Source organism: Hoplias malabaricus, chromosome 2, assembly GCF_029633855.1.
Source record: "Hoplias malabaricus isolate fHopMal1 chromosome 2, fHopMal1.hap1, whole genome shotgun sequence".
In the NCBI taxonomy this organism is placed as follows: Eukaryota; Metazoa; Chordata; class Actinopteri; order Characiformes; family Erythrinidae; genus Hoplias; species Hoplias malabaricus.
Genome location: NC_089801.1, coordinates 64,678,129 through 64,701,342, shown reverse-complemented (window position 1 = coordinate 64,701,342; position 23,214 = coordinate 64,678,129). Strand labels below are relative to the sequence as shown.

Genomic DNA, 23,214 nt, shown 5'->3' with positions numbered 1-23,214 from the left:
AGCCTACCTGGAATCATTGGGCGCAAGGCAGGAATACACCCTGGAGGGGGCGCCAGTCCTTCCCAGGGTTACACACACACTCACACATATCTACAGACACTTTTTGAGTCGCCAATCCACCTATCAACATGTGTTTTTAGACTGTAGGAGGAAACCGGAGCACCCGGAGGAAACCCACGCTGACACAGGGAGAACACACCAACTCCTCACAGACAGTCACCTGGAGCGGGACTCGAACCCACAACCTCCAGGCCCCTGGAGCTGTGTGACTGCAACACTACCTGCTGCACCAGCGTGCCAACAATATGCAAACAATGGTAAAAATAAAGAAATGGATCGTTAATCAGTCATGCTTTTCCAAAAATAGAATAGAGTAAGCTCCTCGTTATGAAACTGTAATAACGGGTTTAATGATTAGACTACATTTGGCTAACACAACTATGGAAAGGAAAATAAAAAAAAAATTGAGAGAACACGTTGCCATTTTCTCTGTCTCTCAAATAAAAAGCATTATTTTATTTTTTCATAAGTTGTAAAACCATCACTCCATTGTAGCATCAGTGTTGATAAAAGGGGTGGAAAACAGCATTCCTAAACAAAATGCTCCTTATTTTATCATCCATGCATTCATCTCCAGCCGTCTTGACTATTGTAACTCTCTTCTTTCTGGCATTAGCTCCTCACTACTACATAAACTCCAAATGGTCCAGAATTCTGCTGCCCCTCTCCTCACCCACACCCGGTCCCACCACCACATCACCCCAGTTCTCCACAGCCTCCACTGGCTTCCTGTTAAATATCGTATTCAGTTCAAAATCCTCCTTCTAACATACAAAGCTCTCAATAACCAAGCTCCCTCTTACTTATCGGACCTTCTTCAACCATACACACCTAATCGAATTCTCAGATCTTCCTCAGCTGGTTTACTCACCATTCCCCCTTCCAAGCTGTGTAGTCTTGGAGACTGAGCCTTCTCCAGACATGCCACATGCCTCTGGAACTCCCTCCCTCCAGAAAATCAACAGTCAACATCTCTATCGTTATTCAAATCCAATCTTAAAACATACATGTTTGCGGCTGCATTTAATCTCTCTGTTTCTTGACCAGCCCTTGTTTTTACCTTTGTTCCTGTTTTGTAGCATTGTATGTTATGTAGCGTTATTTGTTCCTCTTGTTTTGTTTGATTGTGGATGTGATTGTCTTTATGTGTTCATGTGATTGTAAACAGCATATTTGGGTTACTGAAAAGCACTTTAAAAATTCAATTTGTTATTATTATTATTATTATTATTATTATTATTATTATTTTAACAGGCAATCCCACACATGTCTTTACAAAGACTTAAAGGCAATGTTCATGATTGTAATTAAAAAAACAATATTGCTTCGCCATCGTCTGCTCTCCAGTCTGCATGTGTTCTTTACGAAGCCCCATTTGCTGTAAATAGGTGGGAAAATAATGAGGATATTGCTCCATTCATAATACATAGGTGTTAAACTAGGGTAAAACTTACTTATTTTTGCTGTTTTTAATTACTCAAGGTGGTCTCCAAATTTGAGAGACAGCAAAATTCAGGGTGGGCCATTTATATGGATACACCTTAATAAAATGGGAATGGTTGGTGATATTAACCTCCTGTTTGTGGCACATCAGTATATGGGAGGGGAAAAACTTTTCAAGATGGGTGGTGACCATGGTGGCCATTTTGAAGTCGGCCATTTTGGATCCAACTTTTGTTTTTTCAATGGGAAGAGGGTCATGTGACATATCAAACTTATTGGGAATGTCACAAGAAAAAGAATGGCGTGCTTGGTTTTAACGTAACTTTATTCTTTCATGACTTATTTACAAGTTTCTCTTTGTTTTGACATTGACATGTCGCAGAGGTTAACACGTGAGGAGCGGAAAGAAATTGTGTTGATGTCTGGTGAACGCAGTAACCGGGTCTTTGCGCGAGACACCCTACGAGACCACACATCTCCCATGCTACAGTTAGCAAACTGCTTGCCAAGTTTCGTGAAACTGGTTCAGTGTTGGATTTGCCAAAATGTGGACACATGAAAACTGCCCCTAATGAAGAAACAAATGGCACCCTTACAAACTCCGGCTGCTGCAGCATCTCAACAAGGATGACCCAGATCGGCGCACTGAATTTGCAGAATGGACAAAACAAAAATTGGAACAGGGCCCTCAGTTTACGCAGAAGATTTTGTTCAGTGATGAGGCAAACTTTTATGTGAATGGTGAAGTATACATAGAAACATAGCCACTGCTATTGGTCTGACACTAACCCACATTGGATAGATCCCTCCAAGACTGTTAGAACAAAAAAATTGATGGTATGGTGTGGTAAATGGGGTACAAAATAGTGGGGCCATTCTTCATCAATGGACACCTCAAGGCCACTGGATATGCGAAATTGCTACATGATGATGTGTTTCCCTCTTTATGCACTGAAGCTGGCACGTTCCCTGAGCTTTTCCATCAACATGGTGCAACACCACATTATGGGTGTCAGGTCTGAGCATTCCTAGATGAACAGTTTCCTGGAAAGTGGATTGGTCGTCGTGGGCCAGTTGAATGGCCCCCAAGGTCTCCCGATCTGACCCCCTTAGACTTTTATCTTTGGGGTCATCTGAAGGCAATTGTCTATGTTGTGAAAATACGAGATGTGCAGCACCTGAAACTACGGATACTGGAAGCCTGTGCTAGCATTTCTCCTGCCGTGTTGCTATCACTGTGTGAAGAGTGGGAGAAGAGGGTTGCATTGACAGTCCAACACAATGGGCAGCACTTTGAACACATTTTATAAGTGGTCAGAAACTTGTAAATAACTCATGAAAGAATACAGTTACATTGAAATCAAGCACACCATTGTTTTTCTTGTGAAATTCCCAATAAGTTTGATGTGTCACATGACCCTCTTCCCATTGAAAAAACAAAAGTTGGATTCAAAATGTCCGACTTCAAAATGGCCGCCATGTCACCACCCATCTTTAAAAGTGTCCCCCCTCCCATGTGCCACAAACAGGAAGTTAATATCACCAACCATTCCCATTTTATTAAGGTATATCCATATAAATGGCCCACCCTGTACATTGCTGCAAAATGCTACAAAACTAAACAACTCGAGTTACAAATGAGCTTCTGTGGTAATTCAAACAGTGAATAAATATTATAGACATGTTCCACCTTAAAAGACATGGAGCTTCTGAAAATAAACAAACAAGAGAGAACAGCTTTTCTTCACAGTCATAGACGTCTTTAAAGATTAATTACACTCAGTAGCTTCAGCTAATTTCGCTTCTTGTTGAACTTCATTGTTTGAAATTCACTGAAGTGAGTTTTTTTTTTCTTTATATAAAGAATCCTAAGGAATATATTCAGAAATTAACCCTTTAAAGTCTGATACATGAAATAATAATAAAAATAACAGATTTATTTTTAAATCACACATTATGTGGCCCTTTAATTAAAAAATCTAAATGTTGTTAATTTATACATTTTGGATCATATAATTTCTGTATGCATCATATTTAGACATTCACCAATAATTATTTTTCTTAAATTGGTCTTTCATTTAGTTCACTGCATCAGTTAAAACAGTTATTTATTTATACATTTTATATAATTTTTTTTGGTAACACTTTAAATTACAGCCAGCTATTAATTGGTAAGTACAGAGAAAATACCGGTTAAGTAAGTTGTAAGATAAAATAACTACTGAGTAAGTAAAGGGCATGATAGTAGAAATATGTGGTTATTACTGGGCATCTTACAGTTTATTTCATCATCTCCTCATTAGTCTGCTATGTACATATAATGCCTCAATACATATAGGCTAAAGAGTGTAAAATATCTGTAAGTATGTGATGATGATTATTGTGGTAAATAACATGTCATGCAACCTAATAAGTACAAAAAACCTTGAAACTCTGCTAGTGCCTGTAATGAAAGTAGCTGACCATGTCCTTCTCTGTAGGTGCACTGTAAATCACTTTAAAGTATCTAAAATTACATTCAGAAACACAGTGAATTCAAAATAGAAGCTGCATTCCTTATTTATAAAAAATGACAGTAATAGTCACTTGCTTAAACGGTCATACTTTCAATTCAATCTATAATTATGCTCAGAAGTACAATGAATTCAGAACATAGTTATGTGCCTTATTTGTAAAGTGTTCGTTAGATATAACGATATATCTACAATATAAGATAAATAAGTAATTACCATATATTTCTAGTATAATACACTTTACTTACTCAGTACTTACATTTTCTTACAACTTACTTAACTTACAACATGTGTTATTTGTAAAATGTTTGTAAGATACAAGTAATAATCACATATTTGTACTATCATGCCCTTTACTTACTCATTACTTATTTTTTAACAGGTATTTTCCCTGCACTTACCAAGTAATTAGCAGGCTGTAATTTAATGGGTTCCCCATTTTTTTCTTAAGTTTGATTAATTTCAATTAAACAATATCAAATAATTGTTTCTTTTCTTCAGAACGTATCGGGAAAACATAACATTGAGCCGATGAGAAACACTGCTCTAGAAGTCCTAGACCTCTGTTCTTCATTCTGGCCTTTTTACATTTCATATAGTGGTGGTAATAAAAACACCAAAACCACAAAGGCTCTTTTTTGTTGATCTGCACAAATGTGTTTCCACATTTAGAGGAACTACAGTTGTTTCTGTTATTGTGTGAACCTTGCCTTGAGGTCTGAGGTCATTCAACAGACCTCCCACAGTCACCTGTATCATCATCATCTTCCTCCGGATCTGTTTCACAAAGTCAATGTTGTTAACTTAGCCAACACATTTTGCACACAGAGGGTTTTGGAAAACTAAAAATACATTTTTGTTTCAAAAAAAGAACAGTTGTTTCTGAATATTTATTATAATTAATGAGCATGTGACAGGTAGAATACACTACAGCTATAAAATGGAACACAAATGCTTAGTTTTACGACAAGTAAAAGGAAATGGTTATTAATTTTAGACAAGTGAAAACGGATATTCACCCAATAACTATTGATGGCACCACTGTTGAAAGGGTTAGTAGTTATAAATATCTTGGTACCGTGATTGATGACAAGGTGCTTTGATCAAAATACAGTAGTATTGACCTTATTTTAGAAGTGTTTTATTGAATCAGTCTTGACTTTTGCATTTAAAACTTGAGTATTAAGAACAAAAATCTTCTCAGCAGTATTGTTAAAATTAGTAGGTTGGATTACAGGGTGTCAGCAAGCACCCTTATCACAGCAAGAAATATATATTGAACAAAGCTGAGTTTATTATTGTATCTGTTGATCATCCCTTGAAGGGGGAGTTTCAACTTCTTCCATCAGGTTTTACGCTACAGTCTTCTGAAAATATGCTGCAAAAGATTTAAGAATTTTTTTATTCCTAGTGCAATTTTATTGTTAAATAAGAGAGCAAAGTAGGGTCCTTAGTTCTCCACTGTATATTGTTTGCTTCTTTTTTTGGTTTGCTAATGTTTGTCTTAGTGTTTTTTGTTTGTTTGTTTTTTTTGGATGTTTTTTTTTTGTATGGATGGGATAGTTAGTGACTGCTCCCAAACCAAGTTTCTCTTTGAGAGATAATAATAATAATAATAATAATAATAATATTAAACTGAACTGAAATTTCTCAGTGCATGATTCATTACAAAGAAAGCAGAACTAGCACAGTGCAGTGCTGCGTGAAACACAGAAACAGAATAAAAATAATTTCATTTTGTTCTATTTCTATTTCTGTAACTTCCACAACAATATATAATATAACCTACTTTAGGAATATCTGGAAACATTTATATTCATACTCATATCTGTACAGTATAGATTTTATATTTTATGTTGTCTAATTTATGTCTTAACGCTCTTTTTTTTCTAGTACTTAACTGTATTTTTTAGTCTATTTATTGTTTATTGTACCTCTTTTAGAGTTATTTTTGTTAACATTCTGTGTACGTGTTACATGTCATACATGTGTTGCTGTCGCCAAGACAAATTCCTAGTATGTTTAACATACCTGGCGAAATAAAGAGATTCTGATTCTGATTCTGATTAAATTCTTGTCGATAACAGGGAAGTCTAAAGACACTCTCTGGACAAACCGGTTGAACATTTGCACAGTTTAGGTTAGTGTTCCCAATAATGAGTGCGAGTGTTTTGGACAATGTAGGAGGACTCTTCCGAAAAATGTAGTGGCACTGTTTGGACAATATAGCGGTCATTTATTGAAATGTTAACCCAGTGCTGGCGCTCCGCCCACGCGGAGTACGCACTGCGTGTAGGGCACCCAAAACTCAGGCTCGTGAAAAATCATAATAATAGTTATTATACCACAGTTAGTTCCGATCCTGCGATGTGATTGGCTGAGAGACGTTCCAGGAGCGCCAATATTACACGATAATGGCACTCTGACCGAAGCTCTTCAGGTATCAGTCTGCAAAATACATGTAACCTAGCAACGACGCAATCGTTTACAAAACAGCTGTGGCTGGACTTTTTCACCCAACGGGGAATCGGTTCATTTTCCGTTCGTATTTTCAAAGGAGTAAAGAGTTATGGCACAGGGAACCGTTGTCTGCTTCCATCCATCCATTATCTGTAACCGCTTATCCAATTTAGGGTCGCGGGGGGTCCAGAGCCTACCTGGAATCATTGGGCGCAAGGCGGGAATACACCCTGGAGGGGACGCCAGTCCTTCACAGGGCAACACAGACACACACACATTCACTCACACCTACGGACACTTTCGAGTCGCCAATCCACCTGCAACATGTGTTTTTGGACTGTGGGAGGAAACCGGAGAACACACCAACTCCTCACAGACAGTCACCCGGAGCGGGAATCGAACCCACAACCTCCAGGCTCCTGGAGCTGTGTGACTGCGACACTACCTGCTGCGCCACCGTGCCCCGTTGTCTGCTTACTTATTAATAAACAAAAGAAAATAAACACAGTTAGTTCCGATCCTGCAATGTGATTGGCTGAGAGACGCTCCAGGAGCGCCAATATTACACGATAACGGCACTCTGACGGAAGCTCTTCAGGTATCAGTCTGCAAAATACATGTAACCTAGCAACGATGCAATCGTTTACAAAACAGCTTTGCCTGGACTTTTTCACCCAAGGGGGAATTTGTTCATTTTCCGTTCGCGCACCGTATTTTGAACAGAGTAAAGAGATATGGCAAAGGGAACCGTTGTCTGCTTACTTATTAATAAACAAAATAAAATAAACAATAAATCTCTACGTCCATGTGGTTTCTGTGATTGTGTAGTGAAAAAAATAACGCTCCTCTGTTTAATGACAGTGGAATGGTTTAGGCATTATGGGTAATTCTTGAGAAATCCATATCGGTAAGTGTTCAGTATGACTTTATGACTTAGGCATTATGGGTAATTTTTGAGAAATCCATATCAGTAAATATGTAATATGACTTTATGAGAAAAATACACAGGGAAATTCTACCAAAATCATACAGGTAATAGCCAGGAGGCCCCTCTGTTTAATGGCAGTGGAATGGTTTAGGCATTATGGGTAAATTTGGAGAAATCCATATCAGTAAGTATGTAATATGTGTTTATGAGAAAAGTACACAGTGAAATTATACCAAAATCATACAGCTGATAGCCAAGATGCCCCTCTGTTTAATGGCAGTGGAATGGTTTAGGCATTATGGGTAATTTTTGAGAAATCCATATAGGAATGTATTCAGTATGTGTTCAGGAGAAAAGTACACAGTGAAATTCTACCAAAATCATACAGGTAATAACCAAGAGGTCCCTCTGTTTAATGACAGTACAATGGTTTGGGCATTATGGGTAATTTTTGAGAAATCCATATCAGTAAATATGTAATATGACTTTATGAGAAAAGTACACAGTGAAATTCTACCAAAATCATACAGCTGATAGCCAAGATGCCCCTCTGTTTAATGACAGTGGAATGGTTTAGGCATTATGGGTAATTATTGAGAAATCCATATTGGAATGTATTCAGTATGATTTTATGAGAAAAGTACACAGTGAAATTCTACCAAAATCATACAGGTAATAACCAAGAGGTCCCTCTGTTTAATGACAGTACAATGGTTTGGGCATTATGGGTCATTTTTGAGAAATCCATATTGGTAATATTCAGTATGTGTTTATGAGAAAAGTACACAGTGAAATTCTACCAAAATCATACAGGTAACAGCCAAGAGGTCCCTCTTTTTAATGACAGTGGAATGGTTTAGGCATTATGGGTAATTTTTGAGAAATCCATATTGGTAATATTCAGTATGTGTTTATGAGAAAAGTACACAGTGAAATTCTACCAAGATCATACAGCTTATAGCCAAGAGGCCCCTCTGTTTAATGACAGTGGAATGGTTTAGGCATTATGGGTAATTTTTGAGAAATCCATATTGGTAATATTCAGTATGAGTTTATGAGAAAAGTACACAGTGAAATTCTACCAAAATCTTACAGGTAATAGCCTCGAGGTCCCTCTGTTTAATGACAGTACAATGGTTTAGGCATTATGGGTAATTTTTGAGAAATCCATATTGGTAATATTCAGTATGTGTTTTTGAGAAAAGTACACAGTGAAATTCTACCAAAATCATACAGGTAATAGCCAAGAGGTCCCTCTTTTTAATGACAGTACAATGGTTTAGGCATTATGGGTAATTTTTGAGAAATCCATATTGGTAATATTCAGTATGTGTTTTTGAGAAAAGTACACAGTGAAATTCTACCAGAATCATACAGCTGATAGCCAAGAGGTCCCTCTGTTTAATGACAGTACAGTGGTTTAGGCATTATGGGTAATTTTTGAGAAATATATATTGGTAATATTCAGTATGAGTTTATGAGAAAAGTACACAGTGAAATTCTACCAAAATCATACAGCTGATAGCCAAGAGGCCCCTCTGTTTAATGACAGTGGAATGGTTTAGGCATTATGGGTAATTTTTGAGAAATCCATATTGGTAAATATTCAGTATGAGTTTATGAGAAAAGTACACAGTGAAATTCTACCAAAATCATACAGGTAATAGCCAAGGGGCCCCTCTGTTTAATGACAGTGGGATGGTTTAGGCATTATGGGTAATTTTTGAGAAATCCATATTGGTAAATATTCAGTATGAGTTTATGAGAAAAGTATACAGTGAAATTCTACCAAAATCATACAGTTAATAGCCAAGAGGTCCCTCTGTTTAATGACAGTGGAATGGTTTAGGCATTATGGGTAATTTTTGAGAAATCCATATTGGTAGGTATTCAGTATAAATCCATGAGAATATTATACAGTGAGCTACCTCTGTTTAATGACAGTAAAATGTAATCTGTATTTCTACATGTCCACCAGGATTACTATTCAAAGCCAGTTAAGTGTTTATAGAAAAGTAAAAATAATACGTAAATGTATGAAATAATAAAATCAAAGCGTGTTTTGCCTCTTTAAAGTGATTTAAAACGAAATATATTCCTAATGGCTTGTTAATTTTAGCCCATTTAGTCCATTTTAGCATTGCGTGCATTTATTTAGTAACAGAGACATCGCTGCTCAAACGCGGGTTTCAGACTCTCTATCTGTCCCAAAGCGGACGTGGTGTTCTCCGCAATGAAAAACCGTAATGACGCGCCTATACGTGCATTCGGATTTGAAGCGCGGATGGCTTGACCGTCAGTTTCCAAAGTGCGGATAGCTTGACTCCAGTGTCAAACTGGCGATACGTATTTTTTTCTCCGCTGCTCTCGTTCACCAGCTCAGCAGCACGGATCTGGAGCGATACTCTAAAATACTCAATTTTAACTTGAACTGAGAGAACCTGACATCGTTTAGTGTATGATATAAACCATATCATGATATATATCTTAGCATACTGTATTTTAGTACTTTTATTTGGCGTTTGTTATGTACTATGAACACACGAGTATGTAATTGTGTAGTGAAAAAAATAACGCTGCAGGTGATACTTTCACAAAGTAATGAGTTGAGGCTCTTAGTAACGTGAACTTTGAAGAAACTGCTGAGTGTGATGTTACAAATTAGGTGTTTATCAAGTTATTAAAAAATCTAACTACTTGTACTCATGTATGGTTATATACTATGGACATTTGCGCTTTCTTACTTAAATACTAGTCTAGACCTAATACCTGTTTTGATTACATCTTTGTAATTTTTGTTTTACTGTTGTCCAACTTGCCTGTTTTCTGTTTCAGGTCAGTGTCCACAGACACGCGAGGTCTGCTTCTCCTGCTCTGTAAATGACTGGTGTAATGTAATCTTTCATCAGTCTATCAATTATACACCACAACAGCCTTCTGGCAAACACGTTTTTGGACTAATCCTTTAAGGAGCTAGTGCAGGGACTTCAAATGTCTTACAAATATACACTTATTGGAACAGAAATAGTTATTGAATGCTGTTGACTCATCAAAGCAAACTGCAATAATCACTGACACAACTTTGACTTCCTTCCAAATTTCTGTTGATTGTTTTTGGAGACATCCAGACTAATGGGATTGGTTACAGATGGCTTCAACTACGTTGGAGGAGGAGTGTGTGTGTGTGTGTGTGAGAGAGAGAGAGAGAGAGAGAGAGCGTATGAAAGGAAGAAATACAGAAAGAAAGCGCTGAAGAAACCAGACTGAGACAAGACGTCTTCGTATACTACACAGCTGATCTAGCATGGTTTTTCCTTAACTCCAACATTCACCTTCAACATGCTTTGCCAAGAAAACCTAATCTTTTACATCAGCTGGTCCCTCATCCTGGGAGGGTTATTCTTCTTCCTGCAACAGATGAACAAGCAAACCCCGTATGGACGCTATGTGGAGCGTTCAAACCCCGGGATCATGGTCCCAGCCAAACTCGGCTGGCTGATCCAGGAGCTTCCCTCATTCTTGGTCCCTGTGCTTCTTGTGCTGACCACAGAGGGCTCAGCAAGCTTGGGGAGAAACCTTCTACTCTCAACCTTCGTCCTGCACTACTTCCATAGGTAGGACAGAGATTTCAGACACAGAAATGCGATAGTACACATGTTTACAAGTTTAGAACTGGTAGCAAATAAATGTACAGGGTCAATTCAGTATGCAAGACCCTTTACAAGAGGGAACATTTCAGTTTGAGTCAATATAAGCATATCAAGCATTAAATGATTTGTCTTATCAAACTCTCCAGCGTAGTAGCAACCTGAAATTTAGAAATCATTTCTTCTTCAGGGGTTTTTAGCAACACTCTGTAAAACTTGCTCAACCTGGTAACAGTGACTGTCAACATATTTGGGGTGGAGCACTGACACAAAAGTTTAATCTTAGTCATAACAACATGAAATGTGGACAGGAAGAAGTACTCAAAGTAGGATTCTGAGTGTAATTCTGTGCAGGTTTCCAGTTACTAATAGTGTAAAGGTTATAACCATAGCATTTCCTCAGTGGGTATACAGGTACAAACCAGATCAGCAAGTGCAGTTATGGGGTAATCTCCTGTGACATCTCACAGTTAACTATAATTTGCAAAACGTTTTGTATTGCAAAATTTAACCTCAACCTGTGCAACATATATGCATACGTACAGAAAAAAGTGATGTGCTGAAATTCAACAGTGCGTGTACACAAAAGAGAAGAGCAAATAAAAACATTTATACATTTTAAAGGTTTGTTGCATAAAGGCCTTTGTTTCATAATATTTCCGGCTTTCTAATGTTTATATTCTATGGTATATTAACGTTTCTGTTTTTCTAATATTTCATAATATTTCTAAATTATGTTGCATTTGCTAAAATAAATACATGCTTGAACATGTTTATTTGTGTGCGTGTGTGTGGCAGGTGTGTTTGAAAACATTTGGAAGAATCATAATAGGGAGAGCGATATTAAAGTTCTTTTCAAGCACTATAAATATTCTGGATTTGGATGTTAGTGTTACTATAAGTGGGTGTTGTTGTGTGGTTCGTAACACAGCTTCTCTGCAGAAGATTAGGGTTCAGTGCCCTACCCTGGTAGCAGACTGAAATACATTATTAAGAGTGCTTGGCCAAGACTCTTAAACTATAATCACCTACATCCTTATCCTTCATAAACGCATCTGCCAAGTGCTGTCACTGTCACTGTAAAGGTAAATGTAAATGTCTTAGCTTTCTTCAAAATTTTCACAAATGTTCTAGTCGACTAATTCATTTAATAAATATTTTGTTTTCCTAAAATGTGAATGGAAAACTAAGCAGTGTTAAGCTAATGTGCCGCTGGTAAATGAATCAGTGTAGCCTTTCACACCAGCAGTAATGCAAATGGAGCACAAATATACGTTTTGAGTCTAATTTTTTAAGGCTTTAGTCTTTAGCATAAAAGTTATTTAAGCAATATATAAATAATTAAGACATTTCTATTTGGTTTTATCACAAGAAAAGCAGAAACGGCTTTTGCCTCAAGATGATTAACACAATCACCGTGTCACTGAGGTGGTACCCTCGGGGGTACATCTTTAAATCCTTTAATTTGGGAATAAAATGGTATCTTATTCTATATTAATTGTAGATTTTAAACTTGTGTTGATTTCATATGCCCCATTTCACCTCCATTATTTTATTGTTCTTTTATTTTACATAGTTCATAGTTCACCCTCTGGAGAACAGTGTGTAATGTGCCTTTAGTGAACAGAATTGGATTTCAACACCACTGCTGTATCTTTACTGGTACGTTTTGTACCTTTAGTGACCAGTATAACTCTACATAACACATGTGACCTCTACCCTACTTTTTTTCTGAGTGTATTTGTGAAGCACTGCTTCTGGTCTGAAATCGGCGGTAGGTGCATTATTCTTTTCTGTGCTTCTGTCAGGACTTGTATGGAATCCACAGGCTGGGTAAACATTGGGGTGGGGGGTCATTGCTGGGTCTTGTTTTTGTCTGAGCACACACCAGCAAAAGTTTTGAACAAGTTTTTATTTTCTACACGTTGGTCATTAGAGGCTCACGCACAAGCTGGATGAGAAAGAAATAACATCTGCAAGAAATAACAGCAGAAAAACTGTACACTGATGTGAACAGGATCAATTTGTTTAAACATGAAGGATTTGGACATTTGGAAAGGATTTTGAGAAAAACAAGCAGAGGCTAATTTAGAGGAAATGACAGATCAGATTAAAATTCCAGCTCAGGTTTCCTTTGTGTATCTTGATAGCCAAAATATCCCTACATTTACCACATGGCTAATCAAAGTGCTATAACACAGTGTACTATTATGTAGTCAACGTTAATTATTTTATCCAATCCCATTGGAAGTTACAGACAATCTACTCATTTTAACTGTATACTCTGCATACATATACATTCAGTAGTGCATATTAATGCCTAAATGAGCGTGTTTGTGGTGCCTTTTAAAAAAAACCCTTTCTTTTCATGATGATCACAAACCTGGTAACCTATTCTCAATCCCAATCCAATTCTCAACTCGATCACTCGTGTTTAGCAGAATAAATATTCTCCAACAGGGGGCACCAAAAACACTACCATTCACTTTCAGCGGTTCTTAAGGTGTATTTTGCATCACTGATGATTTTCCTTGTCTTCTTTTGTCTTTCCCCAGAACATTCATCTACTCCTTGCTGACCAAAGGACAGCCCTCTCCTCTCAATATTGTGGTGTCTGCTGTGGTGTTTTGCTCCATAAATGGTTTTCTGCAGGGCCATTACATGCTGCACTGCGCCCGGTACGAAGAGGCCTGGAAAATCGATACTTGGTTTATAGCTGGTGAGTTTTCTCCTAACAGGCCCAGTTATACAGTGGGTGAAAATCATTCTTAGCTTTGCTAGCTTGTTCAGGATGCAGGAATCCACAGACACACACACACAGGAAGTTGCTGACACATGAATCCACACAGTGTTTTCCTAAAGCCACTGAAGCCCTGCTTGCGGTTGAAAAGAAATTTGGGCCTTTGCTGGTGAGGTCATTCACAATTCAATGGCTCAGACATAAAGAAGAACTTTTATTCAGTCATCTACTACACTCTCAGTAGAGGTACATTATTGTCAATAAAGATACAAACAGTGTGAATGTAGTTTTAAAGGTACAGCAGTGCTGTTAAAGTCCAGTTGTGTTCCCTAAAGGTTCATTACATTCTCTTCTCCAGAAGGAGAGGGGGATGTCTGTAATCTTTCATTACAGAACTGTGTCAAATAAAACAACATAATAAATGTCCTGGAGATTAAACAGGGTGTATGAAATCAACATGATTTTAAAATCTAAAATTAATATAGAACAGGGTACAATTATGTTCACTAACTGAAGGTTACAAAAATGTAATCTTGATGGCACCAACACAGTGACAGGTTTTTTTTGACAGTGTATACGTAGTGTGGGGTATTTTAAGACCTAATAAAAACTAACTATGCTATACTTACTATATCATTTATATTTAGTGAATTCAGACACTGTTAGTTTCACAGATGATCAGTTGTGAACTGAAATAGCATGCTCTGGAGCACTTCATTCATTCATTGTCTGAAACTTATCCAGTTCAGGGTCGCAGTGGGTCCAGAGCCTACCCAGAATCACTGGGCACAAGGCGGGAACACACCCTGGAGGGGGCGCCAGTCCTTCACAAGGCGACACACACTCACACATTCACTTACACACTCACACCAACAGACACTTTTGAGTCACCAGTCCATCTACCAACGTGTGTTTTTTGGACCGTGGGAGTAAACCAGAGCACCCGGAGGAAACCCACGCAGACACGGAGAACACACCAAACTCTTCACAGACGGGTCTCAAACCCACAACCTCCAGGTCCCTGGAGCTGTGTGACTGCGACACTACCTGCTGCAGCATCAGTGATGTTAGACATTATTCTAGTCTCTCGAGGGGACAACTCCTGTCCATTTTAGCCCAATCTCCAATAATATGTGTCTCTTTCAGCATTTTACCTGCTGACATTTGAGATCTGTTGAGGTTTGCTGGTCTATCAGACTGTCTCTTATCACACTGTGTTGCTTCATGTCTTCCAGATGAGTCACAGACACCCTACAGTTTTTTTGCTGCACTGTGGGAATGTGATTGTTCTGTTCTGCATAGATATGAGGCACAGGGTTAGTGGAACATTGGGCTACAGTTTACACAAGCGGATGAAAAACATAGCTGACAAGATGATTATTGTTTCTAAGGGTTACAGCTTGTTATGTGTGTATCACAAGTTTGTTTTCATGCACTCTGGGGCCATTAGTTGAGTTCCTTTTGGGAGACATGCCCTTTCCTTTTCTATAAATAGTACTAGTCCAACCCCTATCTCTATCCCATATCTAGTCCAACCCTATCCCATGTCCCTGATCCTAATCTATGGCTAAAATATTGTGCTGCAAAAATGTAGCCTAAAGCACTTACACAATGTACCTGTAGGTGTTTGTGATAAACTGGCAATGTTCATAAACAAATAACACAGTTTCTATTGGCAGGTCTGTGTCTGTTTTTCCTGGGAATGGCCATCAACATCCACAGTGACTACATTCTGCGGAATCTGAGAAAGCCAGGAGAGATCGAATACAAAATCCCAAAAGGTAACAGACAAATCCAACATTTCTCACGTCATGTAACAAAGGTAGCTGCACAACTTTAAGGAGCAATTTGTCAATTATTAAATAACAGTATTTATGAACTGTTTAATTAGCGTTAACGCGTGATGAATAATCAAATAGCTTTAGGTCACTGACTGAACTAGAAAGCGCTCCGTGGAGCGGGAACCTCACATGTTGCTGGTCACATTTAAGAGGTTCTCTGAAGAGGACACTAGGTTTAGCAACTCCAAAGCACATATCTCACCAATGCTAATCTAACTAGCAATCAATTAATATTCATGACCACCAGCTAGCGTGACTACCTTAATTGTTCACGGGCACAACGGTGTTCTTTTTCGTTTTTATTTTCAGGGGGAATGTTCGAGCTGGTTTCTGGTGCCAATTTCTTTGGGGAGATTTTGGAGTGGTGGGGCTATGCTATAGCTACGTGGTCTCTGCCTGGTTTTGCCTTCGCTTTCTTCACCATCTGCTCCATAGGACCCAGAGCTTACCACCACCACAGGTACCACAACAACCTTTTACTACATTTCAATGATCATGAGAGAAATAAAGGTTTAACACAGTATTCCTTATTCATAATTGTTGCCAACATATTTTAAAAAGAGTAATTTTTTAAATTGTAAATATTTTTGTGTCATTTCACACAAATCACACTGTCATTTCTGTACCAAGTGTGTCCTCAACACACTTGAATCCACCTTGAGAGGTGGGATAATGATAACCCTGTTATTTGGTATCAAAACTATCCAAGATTTAAGCCTAAAGTTTTGAAAAACCCAGTTTTCAAGTTTAATCCAACTACATTGTTTTAATCTTGTCGGATGCCTTTTGAAAAACTGGCCCCAGCTGGAGGTAGTTCATGAAGTGGCATTTGTCAGTTTGCCAGTTAGCTAAAGTAAAAATATCAAGGTAGTCCAAAAGAAAAGAGGTGAGCATCTTTTCTAGGGTGACCAGATGTCCTCTTTTACCCGGACATGTCCTCTTTTTTAGACTTAAAAAATGTCCGGGCGGAATTTCACAAACGTCCGGGATTTTGTTTTTCTAGAGCTTACATAGAACTTCGAGAAGCGTTTCGTTCACAAACTAGTCCCACCCTCCCTTACTCCGATTGGTTCGCTTGAGTGAGAAGGGGGAGTGGTGAAGTAGCCTAAAATCTTCTGATTGGACGGTCTGACTGTAGCGCTACAGTTATTGGTCGATAACCTTCTCTGTAAACATTTAATTGGTCAGTCTGCACGTCAGTTGGGTTTTGATCCCCGTGTGTGTCATATTTTATGAAAGTTCATTTAAAGGTAAATTTTAATTTAAATTTTACTAATGAGAACACATATGGTACATTTCTCATCAACATGCTTTGAGGAGAACACTAACCGAGGAAAATATTAATTTTAAGTTTGCTTAGAAACATGTTATGGCTTCCAACATTTTTATAAACATCAATGTATAAAATATAATGTGGTTTGTCTTCACTCTGCAGGTACTACCTTGAGAAATTTGAGGATTATCCCAAATCAAGGAAAGCAGTGATACCTTTTATCCTCTAGCAGCTGTATACCACAGGCTGAAACCGTGTGCAAGCATTAACCCAAGAAATATGAGAAAACCAGAAAGACAATAGACACAGACATTATATTTCTCAACTGCAGCACAAGTTCCCAGCCCTGGTTCTGCTTTTACCCTAGAGATTCTCTACAAAAATCCAGAAAATCATTGATATCTGCTATTCTGTTTTTCAGTGTCACTACATTCATAATCCAGCTGTACATCCCTGAGTTTCTTGGGGAACATTTTATTATGCATGGGTTGGTTCTACTCCAAAATAAACTACTTCAACATTAAGAATGTGGTTCATGTTTATTGCCTTGACTCTCAGCGATGTAAAATCACATTACAGTTTACAGTGTTTCTACAGAGTGATTCACAAAATTAGAAACCCTACAACCATACATATTCATTTAAATAATCAACAAATACACAAAAAAAAAATCAGCACACAATCAAACAAAATGCCTTTTCAGACCGATGTCTCAGCTACTCCTCCGTCTCTGCTTTCTGTTTGAGCTGCAGTTCAGTGTGAACAGACTTCTTCATGGCCTTCTGCATGAGCCATGTTGCTAAATGGAGGGAGAGAAAAGCCCCTCCAGCCGCCCACATCCAGTGCCTCCTCAGCCAGCTCTGGCCCTTCATACTTGTTCCCAGGGGAGGCATACGTGTTGGACTCAGTTTACAAGCAGCTGTGGAAGAAGAATGGGAAACAGATTGAGAAACAGATTGGAGGAATCCGAATTCTGCTGCTCATTTCAGGAAGTTTACAAGGAAAGACAAGGCAAAATATTGTGGGCTTGCCTGCCTAATGTCAAGTGTGAACTAGAGGGATATAAACCACCAGCAGTAGGGGTACTCTCGCTGTTCAGTAACTAAGGGACAAAATCAAGTAGTGTTTGTGATCCAGAATTGATGGCACTTTTCCACTGCATAGTGTATCTACACTATTCTACTTGGCTTTTCTGCTTTTCTTTTTGCTAAATTGGGACTACATTCTGATGTGTAAACCTTCAGCCAAGAGATGATTGTCTGTCTACACATCATAATGCAGACGTCCAGCACTAACTCTCCATCTGTAAAATCTCCAGCTGCAGCAGAGATCACATTTGTTTTTATCCGACTCACGACGGCAGCTCGTAAAATAACGCCGTGGTCTTTTGAAGAGGTTCAAATGGGCATTTCATTTCAGAAGTAAATAAATACACAACTTCTGAGATTTTTCTGCAGCCCCCAGTCTGAGAACCCCTGCATCAGAGAGGAAACGGTGTACATCCTGGCCTTACCTCGACTATGCCTGTGAATTACTCCTTGGCCTTTGCCTCCTTCTTCTTGGAGGGGCGCTCAGGGAGCGGGGGCAGGGCTGGAGGGCCTGGAGCAACGTATGTGACGATGCCGGGTTCAGGAATGTAATCCTCACGGTCCTGACGCAGCAGTGGACTAGATTTGATTGTGTACCAACCCCAGTGAATGAAGCCTAGGCCTGAACCCATAACAATCAAAACTTTGTAATTGTGCCAGAAGCGTCTGAGAGCGCCCATGACTGCAGGAGCTGGAGGACAGAGGACAGAGACGGGTTCATAAATGATCAACTCTAGACCCCTCCAGTGAAATTTAATGTTTAAGCTTTAACGTGTGCATGTGGTGTTACGTGCTGGAACACGTATCATGAGGTAAGACAGAAGTCAGTCCTATAACTGAGCATTTCCACTTTGACACTGCAGTGTTCCAAACAGTCTGCAACAGACAGATTCACATGGACAGGGTTTCTGATGTCATAAACCTAACAACCCCCATCCTGTCAGCTTGTGGGCAGGGATTTCAAACTGGAATTACATCTAACCCATTTATAATGGATTTGGGATATTGGTGACACGTGTTCACCTAGTATTTCTTATGAAATTAAGGATATTTACAGGGAATTGTTCTCCATTTTCCTGCAGTAACAGCTTCTAATTTTCTAGGAAGCCTTGAGACCAGCTACTAGAACATTTCTGTGTAGGTTTGACTACATTCAGCCAGGAGAACATTAGTAAAACCAAATATTAGTGTTGGATGATTAGTTCTGGACTACAGACACCACTCCAACTCATACCAAACGTACTGAATGGAGCTCCATCAGTCCAGAGAACACAGTTCCACTGCTCCACAGTCAACTGCTGGGGGCCTTATACATCCCCCTGTGGGATGGAAACCTTAGGCACATGTGCATCTACTTCAGAGCGTCAGCTCTGATGCCATACTTATCTATGGGTTCTTACTTAAATATAAGCTTATATATAATCCTAATACTTCTAAAAACCTCAGAGTTTAATTAAATATAACTCTCACCTTCAGAGATCAGCTGTTTCTCCTGCGGCTCCCATGTCTGGGTCCTCACAGGTCCGGCTTAAAGTTAGGAGAAACAAAAATTACAGTCTGCCTAAAATAAAAGCGAGTGTTTTTTAAACACACTCAAACGGGAGCTTCACTGGTCGGAAATATCAGGATAATGCACTGGACGTGGTTTGATTTTATTCTAATTTGATACTTTCTTGACAGGCAAACGCTTCGGTCTCATAAGTCAAACCTGTGGCGTAGGAGCGCAGTGATTGGTCGAACGATTCTGAGTTCTAACTGGTAGGTTATATAAAGGAGGCGGGGCTTATCGGGAGGGATGCTGTAATGTGTATTTTTGAGCAGAAGAGGGCGCCAAAGACCCACAATTCCAACGGATGCCGTTCAGAAAACCAGTTATCAGTTCAATGTGGGTCCGGATCCTACCTGGAATTCCATTCACTCATTTAAAATAATAATAATAATAATATTAAAAAAAAATAAGAATAAAAATTTTAATCAAGCCATCGGAAAAGAGTCAGAGCCAATCAGCTGGTAGTGTCCAGTGTGCCTCATGGCACTGAATAAATTTTTCACATTGTGTTTGCTGCAGATTGCAGTCTCTGTTGCATGCTGTTGCCATGTGACAACTAATTTTACAAACCTTTGTGTGAAACACAGAAAATTAAACTGCGTTTTTTATTAGAAGGATTTATTAAAGAAAGAAATTGTTACCACATAATTTGTGTGTTATGTGTTAGGGGGAGGTTGTTTTGTTTGAATATTGACACTTCACAGTCCTGACCTGAACATGTGACTGGTGTGTGTGTGAAAAAATAGGTACAGTATGCAACAGAAGGCATGTGATCAGATAAAACTGTACCACGATACTCAGAAAGACTTCAGTTTCCCAAGTCACCATTTCAATACTTGTAAACATCAAACAAAATAAAAAGTGTGAAACAAGTACAATTCAAAACAAATTTTAAAAATTAATATGAACATGACCCCTTTTATTTTTTTAATGAGAGGCCGACGCAGAACAGCCAATCAGAACAAAGGCTGTTTAAATAATCAATACAGGCCAGTCAATCAGAGCAAACATTGTTTATCTAGTATGCATCCATTTTAAAGTCACAGTATATACATGCAGAAAGGTAGGCTATAGGCTCTATAAAGTGTTAGCTGTTAATGTAATAAGGGAAAGGGTGGTCTCTGTGTTGCTCAGTTCTCTATGTGCTCTGCTTCTACTGAGAAATTGAACAGCGCAACCTCCAGCCAAAACACACAGAATTATTACATTCTGCAACTCAGGGAGGAAGAGAGGGTAATCTGTAACATAACTTATAGCTTACAACCCAATACAGCACTGCTGAACTGAATTGAGAGAGAGAGAGAGAGAGAGAGAGAGAGAGAGAGAGAGAGAGAGAGAGAGAGAGAGAGAGAGAGAGACGAAGAGGAAGAGAGAAAAATGATGGAGAGAAAGGGGTGGAAGGAGTAAGAGAGTGAGAGAGAATGAATGATGAGGAAAGAGCAATGGGGAGAGGGAAAGGCCTGAGGGATCCTAGGTCTCCCCGCTTGAAAGCCCCCAGATTTCTAACTGTCAAAATAAAAGTTGTACTATGACTGTGAAAATACTGAAAAGGGTAAATCTGTTGTAGGCAGAAGTGCTGTTTCCTTCCAATAGGGTCTGGCTGCAGACCCCCAACAACAGGTCCCTCTCTTGCAGCTCCAGCAAGAAAACTGCTTTCTCTGGTTTTCCATCTTACATCTCCATACAAGACCAGATGTGAGCAGTGATGGGTTCATTTACTAGTACATTTAGATCTGTGAAATTTACTCCAGTACATTTAGATCTGTGATATTTAGATCTGTGATAATTAGATCTGTGATATTTACTCTAGTACATTTAGATCTGTGAAATTTACTCCAGTACATTTAGATCTGTGATATTTACTCTAGTACATTTAGATCTGTGATATTTACTCTAGTACATTTAGATCTGTGATATATAGATCTGTGATATTTAGATCTGTGATATTTACTCTAGTGCATTTAGATCTGTGATATTTACTCTAGTACATTTAGATCTGTGATATTTAGGTCTGTGATATTTAGATCTGTGATATTTACTCTAGAACATTTAGATCTGTGATATTTACTCTAGTACATTTAGATCTGTGATATATAGATCTGTGATATTTACTCCAGTACATTTAGATCTGTGATATTTACTCCAGTACATTTAGATCTGTGATATTTAGATCTGTGATATTTACTCTAGTACATTTAGATCTGTGATATTTACTCCAGTACATTTAGATCTGTGATATTTAGATCTGTGATATTTACTCTAGTACATTTAGATCTGTGAAATTTACTCCAGTACATTTAGATCTGTGATATTTACTCTAGTACATTTAGATCTGTGATATTTAGATCTGTGATATTTACTCCAGTACATTTAGATCTGTGATATTTAGATCTGTGATATTTACTCCAGTACATTTAGATCTGTGATATTTAGATCTGTGATATTTACTCTAGTACATTTAGATCTGTGATATTTACTCTAGTACATTTAGATCTGTGATATTTACTCTAGTACATTTAGATCTGTGATATATAGATCTGTGATATTTACTCCAGTACATTTAGATCTGTGATATTTAGATCTGTGATATTTACTCCAGTACATTTAGATCTGTGATATTTACTCTAGTACATTTAGATCTGTGATATTTAGATCTGTGATATTTAGATCTGTGATATTTACTCTAGTACATTTAGATCTGTGTTATTTACTCCAGTACATTTAGATCTGTGATATTTAGATCTGTGATATTTACTCTAGTACATTTAGATCTGTGAAATTTACTCCAGTACATTTAGATCTGTGATATTTACTCTAGTACATTTAGATCTGTGATATTTAGATCTGTCATATTTAGATCTGTGATATTTACTCCAGTACATTTAGATCTGTGATATTTAGATCTGTGATATTTACTCTAGTACATTTAGATCTGTGATATTTACTCTAGTACATTTAGATCTGTGATATATAGATCTGTGATATTTACTCCAGTACATTTAGATCTGTGATATTTAGATCTGTGATATTTAGATCTGTGATAATTACTCTAGTACATTTAGATCTGTGATATTTACTCCAGTACATTTAGATCTGTGATATTTACTCTAGTACATTTGGATCTGTGATATTTACTCCAGTACATTTAGATCTGTGATATTTAGATCTGTGATATTTACTCCAGTACATTTAGATCTGTGATATTTACTGTAGTACATTTAGATCTGTGATATTTAGATCTGTGATATTTACTCTAGTACATTTAGATCTGTGATATTTACTTCAGTACATTTAGATCTGTGATATTTACTCCAGTACATTTAGATCTGTGATATTTAGATCTGTGATATTTACTCTAGTACATTTAGATCTGTGATATTTACTCCAGTACATTTAGATTTGTGATATTTACTCTGGTACATTTAGATCTGTGATATTTAGTTCTGTGATATTTACTCCAGTACATTTATTTCTGTGATATTTACTCCAGTACATTTAGATCTGTGATATTTAGTTCTGTGATATTTACTCCAGTACATTTAGATCTGTGATATTTACTCCAGTACATTTAGATTTGTGATATTTACTCTAGTACATTTAGATCTGTGATATTTAGATCTGTGATATTTACTCCAGTACATTTAGATCTGTGATATTTAGATCTGTGATATT

The 23,214-nt window shown here is 37.9% G+C and overlaps 1 protein-coding gene across 1 annotated transcript; it reads left to right on the top strand.

Annotated features, from left to right (window-relative positions):
- The first annotated feature begins 10,507 nt into the window (after positions 1 to 10,507).
- On the top strand, positions 10,508 to 17,204 carry srd5a2a (steroid-5-alpha-reductase, alpha polypeptide 2a). The gene is made up of 5 exons (XM_066662034.1): positions 10,508 to 11,018; positions 13,607 to 13,770; positions 15,471 to 15,572; positions 15,942 to 16,092; positions 17,068 to 17,204. The coding sequence occupies exons 1-5, from the start codon at positions 10,744 to 10,746 to the stop codon at positions 17,132 to 17,134; spliced, it is 759 nt and encodes a 252-aa protein (XP_066518131.1). The 5' UTR covers positions 10,508 to 10,743; the 3' UTR covers positions 17,135 to 17,204.
- The last annotated feature ends 6,010 nt before the right edge of the window (positions 17,205 to 23,214 follow it).

Excerpts from the sequence above, each read along its gene's own strand:
- srd5a2a (XM_066662034.1), top strand. The coding sequence starts at position 10,744 with ATGCTTTGCCAAGAAAACCTAATCTTTTACATCAGCTGGTCCCTCATC. Across the intron at positions 11,019-13,606 it reads GTCCTGCACTACTTCCATAG|AACATTCATCTACTCCTTGC; the intron begins GTAGGACAGAGA and ends GTCTTTCCCCAG. Across the intron at positions 15,573-15,941 it reads CGAATACAAAATCCCAAAAG|GGGGAATGTTCGAGCTGGTT; the intron begins GTAACAGACAAA and ends TTTTATTTTCAG.